General features: G+C 36.2%; 2 protein-coding genes across 3 annotated transcripts in view; both read left to right on the top strand.

Moving 5' to 3' along the window:
- Positions 1 to 2,049, top strand: part of LOC106106607 (luciferin 4-monooxygenase-like) — an 8,988-nt gene extending 6,939 nt beyond the window's left edge. Inside the window, exons 9-12 of the mRNA XM_013287213.1 lie at positions 714 to 797; positions 880 to 1,026; positions 1,483 to 1,648; positions 1,865 to 2,049. Coding sequence (XP_013142667.1) covers positions 714 to 797; positions 880 to 1,026; positions 1,483 to 1,648; positions 1,865 to 1,992 — 525 coding nt within the window. The 3' untranslated portion in view covers positions 1,993 to 2,049. The remainder of the gene's footprint in view (positions 1 to 713; positions 798 to 879; positions 1,027 to 1,482; positions 1,649 to 1,864) is intronic.
- A 1,343-nt stretch (positions 2,050 to 3,392) lies between these two features.
- Positions 3,393 to 11,040, top strand: LOC106110083 (luciferin 4-monooxygenase-like). 2 transcript variants are annotated; one of them, XM_013291786.1, is made up of 12 exons: positions 3,393 to 3,462; positions 5,071 to 5,230; positions 5,863 to 6,070; positions 6,284 to 6,482; positions 7,150 to 7,272; positions 7,860 to 8,034; positions 8,660 to 8,800; positions 8,870 to 8,995; positions 9,089 to 9,172; positions 9,494 to 9,640; positions 9,915 to 10,080; positions 10,848 to 11,040. In XM_013291786.1, the coding sequence occupies exons 2-12, from the start codon at positions 5,075 to 5,077 to the stop codon at positions 10,973 to 10,975; spliced, it is 1,653 nt and encodes a 550-aa protein (XP_013147240.1). In that variant the 5' UTR covers positions 3,393 to 3,462; positions 5,071 to 5,074; the 3' UTR covers positions 10,976 to 11,040. The 2 variants fall into 2 exon arrangements, with proteins under 2 accessions (XP_013147240.1, XP_013147249.1); XM_013291795.1 differs by having other exon boundaries at positions 3,415 to 3,466.
- The last annotated feature ends 459 nt before the right edge of the window (positions 11,041 to 11,499 follow it).

Here is an 11,499-nt window from a genome sequence, read left to right as displayed (position 1 = left end):
TTATTAGTTATTAAAGTATCGGGTATGTTAATCGGAACAATTTGGATGTGCAAATGGCTATATCTCTGAAACTATGGCACTTATGAAAAAAGTATGTATGGATATTTTATAGGCAATTTCATAATCTACAACTTCATCCTAGTCAACTTTTTGATACAGCTAACCATTCCGCTGAAATATGCGAAAAAGTAGTTTTTGTGACCTTTGACCTTGAATAAGTCAAAAATCGCACCCGTGCCTGTGTCCAATAGTATACCAAAAAAATCGTTACAAGTTGTACAAAAGTAATCTCAGAGAAAATAAGGCGCAATTGTGCGATCGCTGAGTTATCGCCAATTTTGAGGGCGACTCCATACAAATTTTCAGAGAAAACGTTCTAATTGCGCCAAAAACATCGATACAAGATAAATATTGCGTTATAAGGTATGCATTTACTGATACAAAGCACATTCAAGCAAAAAAAGAGACATTTCAAACATCAGATAAAGTTGTCTATAGAGCAACTGGATACAGCCCAATGTGCGGCACCACATTCATCAAACGAAACGCGGAATTGCTTCAACTTCACGCCTGTTTTCTGTGTGGTAGTGGATTTACTGGGGGCGAGCTGACTCATTCGTGCGAAAATGTTAAAGCTGGCTCTACCACAATTTAACACCTACTTCTTGGTAAATGCAATTCATCCATTAAGACAAATTACTAATGTATTTCAGTTAGTTGATCCAGAAACGCAAAAAGATATCTTGGAACCAAATATAACTGGCGAACTTTGGCTTAAAGGACCTGCAACTTTTAAGGTATTCAACGTATTAAGTAACTGTAACTTTACGTAGACGTAATCATAAGAGAATGTTTTGTTGTTATATTTGTATTTTTCAGGGTTATTTTAATAATCCACAAGCTACAGAAGAAGTGTACACTGAAGATGGATGGATTAAAACAGGAGACCTTATGTACAGGGACGAGCACTGGAACTTCTTTTACGTCGATCGTCTGAAGATGCTACTCAAATATCGCAATCACCACGTAATAATTATTTCTAACTCGTCTCCTATCTTTATTCAAACAATAGTTGGTCCCGTGCGGCTTCATCCCAGGAAATAATAAAAATTTTATTTTTTTGTTTACATTTGTCAAATTCCCAATTGAAAATGTCAAAATTACCGTTACCCTTATAACCTTGCTTCCTAAATGTTTATGGTAGCTTTCCCACATAAAGGTTTTTTCCAATTTATTTAACTCCCTAAGTTTAATATTGTGAAAATGTATAGCCTTAAGCGTGTCGTAAGTGTAGGGCTTTTTGTTAAAGAAAGTATTATTCAAAAATATGCTGTGATTGCTGACATCCTACGTGACGAAGTAGTGTGTTTACACTTTATTACATTAGTATATTAGATAATCTGTTCAGTTGTTAATTTATAGAGTTTCACGTATAGTCGTAAATAGTCTAAATACAAATATACAGAAAGAAGTCGTTTCCAGATATCACCTACGGAGTTAGAATCAGTTATCATCAAGCATCCAGGTGTGTTGGACGTGGCGGTTACAGGAATCCCGGATGTTGAATGTGGAGACCTGGCCGTTGCATTCGTCGTGCCGCAACACAATACAACAATTTCCGCACAGGAGATTAAAGATCTTGTAAAAGGTATCTTATTATAGGCATCTAAGCATGCTTTAACTTGACCCTGATATTTGTTGAAAATTGTTTCAAGAATGAGAGAAAAAAAATAATGCTAGTGCTACAGTAGAATACTATTTAAAACAGTTCACAAGAAAATCTAACATACGAAAATTACATTTAACAACCATAAAAGTAAGTTTTAAAACGTTTGGAAGTTAATTAAAAAAATATCTTTTCCAGAATCTCTGGCGGAGACGAAACAGTTGAGAGGAGGAGTTATATTCTTAAAAGAACTACCTTTGACTTCGACTTCGAAAGTGAACAGAACTATGCTGAAGAATATGGCGAAAACTATGAAAAGAGAATAAACAGTAGAAGTAAAATGAAAACAAAACTGTAAAAAGAAATATTATCCATAACGTAAAAAAGCCAATATTTTAAGTAAATAAAAATAATACAAAATCATTAATACTATATTTCTTTCTCGAAAAAATAAAAAATGGTTTTACTATTTGACCTCAATAAACTCACTTTTTTTTAGTTAATATAAGGTGGCAAACGAGCAAGTGGCCACATGAATCCACCGAAATGGAAAGCGACTGATGCCCATAGACATCCGCAAATGCAGATGCGTTGTCGACCCTTCATTGACGGGGGAGGATACGCACATAAAGAGGACATTTCCTCTTCATATGCGTCTCCTCCACCGTCAAATCAACTTTTCCTTCCCATCCTTTCCTCTTAAGAAAAGGGTGGAAAGGGAAAGGGACTAAAATTAGGCCTCCGGCATCACACTCATCAGACGAAACGCGGAATTGCTTCCACTTCACGCCTGTTTTCTTTGTGGTCGTGGTATTACTGGGGGCGAGCCGGGGCATTCGTACGAAGATGTTAAATCGGGCTCTACCACTGTTACTGTCACTGGCAGTCAATACTATTTTAAAAATAATAGTGGAGTATTAGAGCGGGCGCACATCGACTAAACTATCTTACAACCGTTGTGCGATTGTCGATGGTTCAACAATTAGTTGCACAACTAAACATCGAGTAGTGTGCACATCTCCATATAAACTTATAGGAATCAAAGTGCGACTAAACAGTTGTGCGATAGTTCAGTCGAAGGTGTGCGCGTCTTATATGTATTACCGTGTGTATAAAGTTATGTAATTGCGCCAAGCCTTGATATTGTTAGTCTTGTTATCTTTACAAAAAGTCAACCAACCGAATTAAGATTTTATTCTTATAATAATTATATTATCAACCATTAGCGGCTGCTCGTAAATTCGTTGCGTGCGGAATTACATATATTATATTTTATATATTATAAAATACATATATATATATATATATATNNATATATATATATATATAAATTTATTTTAAGCAAATTTAATTCCGCACGCAACGAAGGTACGAGCAGTAGCAGCATTATTCGGTAATAATGTAGATTTTAAAGAATTGAATTATTAGTTACTAGCCTTCCGCGACTCCATCCGCGTGGAATTAAAAAAAAAACTAAAGTGAATAGTCTATGTGTTCTTCCAGACTATGCTCTACATTTGTACCAATTTTAATCGAAATCCGTTCAGCCGTTTAGGCTACAAACTCTAGCAAACATCCATCCATCTAAACTTCCGCATTTATAATTTATATATTATATATGATTATAATACGTACAAACAACAAATCTTTCCTCTTTATATTAAGTATAGATTAATGAAAATATCAAGGTACACTCGTTGATAGATCAAATCTGAGCATTCATAACTGCAGCCAGTTGTCCGCGGAGAGCCGAACAGATACACTGGTCGAGAAATATACGACGCAATTTATTTCACGTACGTATGTTTTGCTTTAATATTAAATGTTGCGTTTTGTGTTTAATTTATATTATTCTATTCCGTGTTTATTAGCTATTTACGAAACAAAGTGCCATTTAGTGTAACAAAAAGGATATAAATTTGATTGTTTTTAATTTGCCTTGTTTATTTATGTTTTACGAGCCTTCGGTAGATGTCGGTCTTTGTTTTAACCGTTTTTTCTTCTTTTGGGGATAAGGAAATCTATGAAATGATTAATTTACAATATTCATTTATTCGTAGGAATATCAAAAGTCATTATTTACAAAGTATTTGTTAATGATAATTAACAAATTGACAGCCAATATTGATTGCCATTATCGTAATTGATTTGCGTAAAATCACAATAAATCCAACAAAAAACAGATACCAACTTGTGCGGAGACTTGTGCTAAAGCATAACAAACTAAATATAATAAAATAAACTAAAAGGTACTAAAATTATAATGTTGGGTTTCTGGAGTTTCCAATTATTTTGATACTAGCTTTCGCTCGCGACTCTATCCGTGTGGAATAAAAAGTAACAAAAGTGAATAGCCAGTGTTCTTTCAGACTATCCTCTACATGTATACCAAATTTCATCAAAATCGTTCAGCCGTGAAGGCAACAAACAAACATCCATCCATCCATCTAAACTTTCGCATGTATAATTTGATTTATTAGTGTTAAGTTGACCTATATTTTAACTTAAAAAACTCAAGTTACGTAGTTCGGAAACGCATTTCATAAATATATCGAACCAAAAACACTAACGCATTGTTAAGTAGCTGGAAACCGGCCATAAGATCTCAACAAATGACTTACATACCTAGTAACATTCTGTAGATAAACGAGCTCGCGTCGGCAAACAAGAGATAACTATTTTTATCTTTCAAATTAAACGCAATGGGCCTAGATAATTCATAATTTTGTTACTACGGAGATATGAACATGAATCCTATGAATTTATTTTCAAAAATTTTGATCGACATGAACATCGTATATGCTTATGGCATTTCTTCCAAGGGGCGGGCCGTGGGGCATCGCGGTGGCAAGCGAAAGCGATCCCGTGGCGCCCCACACAATGGCCAGGAGGAACGGAGGGGTTTAGTTAGGTATGCCCCTCAATATGGGGGAGAGTCCTACATAACTCTCGTGTCTGCCCCGAGGCACGGAGTATGCGTAACGCATTCCCCTTCAGCAAAAAAAAATAAGTTCCTGGGGGAGCCACAAACATAAAAACCCTAAACATTAAAGTTACAAGCGTGAAGTGGGAGCGTTTCGTCTGTTGAGTGTGGTGCCGGAAGCCTAATTTCCCTTTTCCTTTCCACCCTTTTCTTAAGAGGAATGGATGGAAAGGAAAAGTGGATTTGAAGCCGGAGGGGACGCACAGGAAGGGGAATTATCCTGTTTATGTGCGTCTCTTCGTCCCTCAACTAAGGGTAGGCAACGCATCAGCAATTGCGGAAGTCTATGGGCGGCTGTCGCTTCGCCATTTCGGCGGATTCAGATGGCCGTTTCCTCGTTTGCCATCTAGTTGTATAAAAAAATGGAAAACATAGGAATAGAGTGATATCACAGTTGTTTGAAGTTTTAAATATATTTTAGGACAATGAAGTATCACAAACATGCCAGTGATTCTGTATTTTGGTATCTAAACGACTTGGGGAGTCGAGTGGTCGCTAACACTGGTATACCCTCAGACAGACATCATCTCGGCAAACTCATTCTGCAAAGTTTTAAAGATGCACCCGACTTTATTATGCAGGTAAAATAACACAGTAATGCTAAGTCAAATAATAATCAAATTACCTTAAGAGCGCGCGCACACATGTATCTAAACTATCGCAAAACTGTTTAGTCGCGCTTTGATTACTATGTCGGAGTTACCAGCGGTTTGTAGAACTAAATTCCGAAGGCTGGTCAATAACACGGTAAATATCCTCCATTGTGGGCGTGCTTATGTCGGAGATAACAAAACAATCGCGTAACATTAGAAACACTATCTTTAGTAGACCACCTTAAATAAAAACCGCACAACAATCTAATCGGATTGCAAACTATAGAGTATATATTAAACTCTATATTAATCAGTTGATTTTATGATTAAAAAAGCAATCCACAATTCTATGACAACTGCCATCAGCCAATAGATCGTCGCTTGACATATACATGCATGATGCATATTCAGCCAGTACTCAAAATTATTAATGGCCAGTAACTTTAACCGTCCAAAAAGTATCAATTATTTCGCGCCGTTAAGCTTGTATGGAGGTGCGCACACTATTCGATTTTTAGTTCAGCAACTAAACAGTTGAATCTACCGCAAAACAATCGACAATCGCACAACCGTGGTGCGATAGTTTAGTTAAAGGTGCGCCCGCTCTTACGATTGTCTAGATCGACGGTGGTACCGGTAAATCCGACACATTCCAAGATGCACTTCAGAGATCAGTCGCTTGCGCGAATGCTTTCCGAGCGATAGGATTGAAACCCGATGACGTCATTGTCTTAATGGCACCCAACTACAACGACCTGGCCATATCTGCATATGCTGCACTATATTTAGGGATAATTGTTGCCGGTGTTGATATGACAGTTGGAATCAGTAAGTACTCTCGTCACTTGTATTACGACCTCTTTGGTAGAGGAGTTTAACTTTTGCCATAAGATCGTACTGGCCACATAATGAGATAAAAAAATAAATAAGTTTTAAATTTTTTAATTAAGTTCCATTTATTTTAAATTCCAATGAGATATTTTTTTTAAATTCCAATGAGTTATCCAATAATCGTGAATAAGAAACGAAATTCAATTTCAGAGGAACTTGAAGATACTTTTACGACTACATCACCTAAAGTAATATTTTGTGCAAGTGAAAAAGCCGGAGACGTCGCAGAAGCATTGAGCAATATTAAGTTAGATGCTAAAATTGTTACATTAAACACTGAAGAGAAACATACCGGTTTTTCTGAATTCATCGCAGAATACGGTAAAGGTTTACCAGCGGAAGAATTCAAGTATGTACCCAAAAATATGCCTAAATTAAATCTGTTGTAGTAAGAGCGTGCGCACACCTTTGAGTAAACTGTCGCATAACTGTTCTACGATTTTAATTTGTCGATTATTTCGCAGCCTCAACTGCTTAGTTGTACAACTAAAAGTTTTGTGTGAGCATCTCCATATAAGTTCGTAGGAACCAAAGCGAAACTAAAGAGTTGTGCGATAGTTTAGTTTCAAGTGTACGCACGCTCTATATTTAAGTTTTGCTTGATTAAGAACGAGCTGTTGCCTGCGACTTCGTCCGCGTGGTATTAGAAAACATACAAACTATCCCTCGGGAACCGGACATTTCTCAGGGAAAAAGCTTATCTCATGTGTACTCCAGACTTTGTTTTATATCTGTGCCAAATTTCAATAAGATATGTTGAACCGTTGCAGAATAATCGAGTAAACATTAAAAAACTAAATCAATGAATCCCACGGGAACCGTAACTATTCCCGGGATGAAAAGTAGCCTATGTGTTCTTCCAGACTATGCTCTAAACCTGTGCTAAATTTCATGGAGATCCGTTCAGCCGTTTAGGCCACAAACGCTAACAAACATCCATCCATCCATCCAAACTTTCGCATTTATAATATAATATTAGTAAGATTGTTAAATTGTAAAGTTTAAAAAACTTTCAGAGCTGTAGATCTTGATCCAGAGAAGAGTTCCTGTTGGTTGCTTGCAACAAGCGGTACAACAGGAGCACCTAAATATGCCACATTAACTCATACAAATATTATTATGGGATTCCCTTATCTGTGGTAAAGTATACATTCCCTAGGATTCTTCACAGACACGGAATTATTTAAGCGACTTACTTCGCACGGGTCCAATGCTCATATGAAAATGTACTTATTTAGACATCACATTACAAATATCTAAAATTCACAGTATTTCTCTACTTTATTGTATACTAGCTGTTTGCCGCGACTTCGTTCACGTGGAATTAAAATAATAACTAATATAATAGCCTATGTTACTTAGCGATAACGTAGCTATTCAAGGTGGAAGAATTTTTAAAATCGGACCAGTTGTTTATGAGTTATTTCAATACATACAAAAATTCAAACATATCTTTCTTCTTTATATTATTAGTATAGATGTATTATGCATATAAATATTCATCTTGAATCACTCTATCTATTAAAAACACATACAGACGAATTGAGTAGGTACCTCCTTCTTTTCGGAAGTTGGTAAAAAAGTGCATCAAAACCTGTTGTGTAGTTTGAAAGATCTAAGCATACTGCGGGAAGCGACTTTGTTGACCGACTTCCCAAAAGAAATAGGTACTCAATTCGTCTGTATATTTATTATAGTAGTTTTGTGTAACTTTATATGATTTTAGGATAATGAGTTCTACGTTTCCAACGCCGTATGAAAGTGCTTTAGTAACGTCTCCCGTACAATGGCTGTCGGCGGTGTTCATGTTAGTTTTGTCGCCAATTTTAAGATTCACTCGAATACAATCCTCATTGCCTTCCACAAGGGAACATGCGTATTTCTTGATTAACAAATACAAGGTAATAATTGATAGTGTGTCTTAGTAATTCATGTTTATATCAAGCATACACCTTTGACTAAACTATCGCAGAACCGAGTACGATTGTCGATTGTTTTCCAGCTTCAAATGTTTAGTTGCATAACTTAAAATTGAGTCGTGTGCGCACTTCCTTATAAGCACAAGAGGCACAACTAGACTAAACAGTTGTATGATAGTTTTAATAACGGTTTTACCATTACCGGCGCCCTGGATGAGATTACAGCGCCTCCTAACTGTAACACAATCATATGTAAAAATGCGCCCGTGGCGCTCACTGATGCTCCTAAAGCGCCGATTATTCCCAACCGTCACCCCACGCTGTCCCCACGTTGCAACAGATAAGAGTAAAAATTTTCATCCGTCCCACCTTTTAGTCCCACTATCACCAATAAGTTGACAGATGGAACGTTAAGAAATAAAATAAGTCCAACCGTCCCCTCGTCGCTAAAGGTGAAAGGGATGAAACTTTTTATTCTCATCTGTCGCCACATGGGAGAGCGGGGTGACGGTTGGGAATAATCCTTAAACCCCCTTTTATGTTCTGCGCCGGCTTTCACATCTTGCCCTACTCTAACACCGGTACTGATTGTCAACAAATTTTGCAGCCCAAATATGGGATATTTAGTCCCCCAATGGCAACTACGCTAACGAAGCCTGAAGAATGTGACAAATGCGACTTCACCTGTTTCAAAGCATTACTGCTCGGTGGTAGTGCCGTTTCACAAACTCTGTTCCAAAATATGCAGGTACAATTTTTGCTATTGTAAATTAACTCTTATAGCTGTAGGTATAAGTATAGTTTTCTTTATTTCCAGAAAATTGCAACTAAAGCTGAGGTTTACGTGGTATATGGTTTTAGTGAAATAGGAAGTTTTGCTTTTAATTTTATTTCATCAGCTCCGGGCTCAGTGGGCAGGCCTTTGGGATACCTTCATTACAGAGTATGTAAAAATGTGATGAAATAAAGATTTCTTTGGTTTTAATTAATTGAATTTCATTCATAACATTTTAAATAATTAAATTTATTGTAACAGTTAATCGATCCGGACACTCAAGAAGATATATTGATACCGAATAAAACGGGAGAACTTTGGGTGAAAGGACCTGTCACGTTCAAAGTAAGCCTATCTTACTAATATTATAATTGCAAAAGTTTGCTTTGGGTGTTTGTTGAAGTTTGCAACCAAACAGCTGAACAGATCTCGATAAAATTTGACAGATATAGAGGGCATTCTGGATGAATACGTAGACTACTTTTTTTAATTCCACGCAGACGGAGTCGCAATTAGTTGTCATAAATCTTAAGAGAAAGAAATTATTGTCCTTTCATGTTTAATAGCAATTATAAAGTTATATTGTTGATTCCTATTGTCTACAGTAAACCTTTTTCTATTATTATTTAAAATTGGTAGTAATAAATACCTATGTTTATTTTTCAGGGATATTACAACAATCCTGTAGCAACAGCAGAAACATTTATGGAAGACAAATGGATAAAATCCGGAGACCTTTTCTATAGAGACGAAAACTGGAATTATTTCTTTGTCGATCGTTTAAAGATGCTTCTCAAATATCGCAATCATCAAGTAATCTTTATATCTATACTAACAAATAGAGGAAAGATCTGTATTTTTGTATTTATTGAAATAACTCATCAAAGACTGACCCAATACTAAAAATTATTTCATCAATAAAAAGCTATGTTATTTAAGTAACATAGGCTATATTTTTAAATTTCACGTGGACGAAGTCGCGAACCACAACTAGATTCAAATAATTTTATAATCCTTATCTTTAACAAAATACAAAAATATAATCATCAACGGTAATATATTTTTTTAAATAGAATATTTATTCCAGATATCTCCTACAGAAGTAGAATCGGTCATCATCAAGCATCCAGGAGTCCTGGACGTGGCAGTGACAGGGATCCCGGACGAGGAATGCGGGGACCTGGCCGTCGCATGCGTTGTACCTCAAACAAACTGCACACTATCCGCACAGGAGATAAAAGATTTAGTTAAAGGTATAGTTCAAGATACTAGCTGTTCCAGTTCGGCTTCATCCGCACGAAATGTCAAAATGTACAAATGACAATTGCTTCCTTGGTGTTGGCAGCAACTTATGGTCTCTTTCCCACATTAGGATTTTTATCTAAAATATTTACGCCCAAAGTTTAATGATGTGAAAATATATAGCCTAAAGCGTGACGTAAGTGTAGGGCTTTTTATTAAAAAAAGAATTATTCAAAAATATGCTGGCAACAAAGAAGTGTGTGTTTACGCTTTATTATAATAGTATAGATTTTTCCACGTGAACTTAGCTTAAATTTAACTTAGATTCAAGATCGATATGATAGCAAGTGCAAAGTGCTATTACTAAGAGCGGACGCATTTGATTCAACTGTCGCACAACGGTTGTGCGATTGTCGATTGTTTCGCAGCCTAAACTGTTTAGTTGCACAACTGAACAGTAGTGTGCGCACCTCTGTATAAGATAGGAATCAAAGCGAGACTAAACAGTTGTGCGATAGTTTAGTTCCAGGTGTTACGCTCTTAATCATATTTTTTATACTAATATTATAAATGCGAAAGTTTAGATAGATGGATGTTAGTGTTTGTAGCCTAAACAGCTGAACGGATTTCAATGAAATTTGGTATGGATGTAGAGGATAGTTTGGAAGGACACAAAGGCTAGTCACTTTTATTTTTTTTTAATTCCACGCGAACGGCGTCGCGAACGATAGCTAGTATTTCGTAAATTCAATTAAACTAAATGTCTACGTTTTTTCAGAATCACTAACGGATACCAAACAACTGAGAGGAGGAGTTATTTTCATGAAACAACTTCCTTTGACTTCGACTTCCAAAGTGAATAGAGCCGTGCTGAAGAAGATTGTTAAAGATATGGAGAGAGAATAAATAGTTAATATTAACAATAAAAGCGAGGAGGAAAACAGGAAAAGCCTAAATTTTGTACTATTTAAACATTGATTGGTATAATACATGGAATTAGCAAAAGAACTGTGTTTGATTACATTAAGCTATACTAATATAATAAAGCGTAAACACACTACTTTGTGGCGTAGGAATCACAGCATATTTTTGAATAATTCTTTCTTTAATAAAAATCCCTACACTTACGACACCCTTTAAGCTATATATTTTCACGCTATTAAACTTAGAGGGTAAATTAAATAAAAAAAAAAACAACCTTCATGTCGAAGAGTATAAACTACAAGCTACCCACATTAAGGAAGCAAGGTTATTATGGTAATGGTAATTTTGATTTGCAATTGAGAATTTGACAAATGCATGTTTAAGAGTGGTAGAGCCCGCTTTAACATCTTCGCAGCAATGGACCGGCTCGCCCCGTGTAATACCACAACCACACACAGGCGTGAAGTGGAAGCAATTTCGCGTTTCGTCCGATGAGTGTGGTGCCG

This window comes from Papilio polytes, unplaced genomic scaffold (assembly GCF_000836215.1).
Source record: "Papilio polytes unplaced genomic scaffold, Ppol_1.0 DF824269.1, whole genome shotgun sequence".
NCBI lineage: Eukaryota > Metazoa > Arthropoda > Insecta > Lepidoptera > Papilionidae > Papilio > Papilio polytes.
The sequence above is the reverse complement of the archived record's forward strand: the minus strand, read 5'-3'. Positions and strand labels throughout refer to the sequence as shown.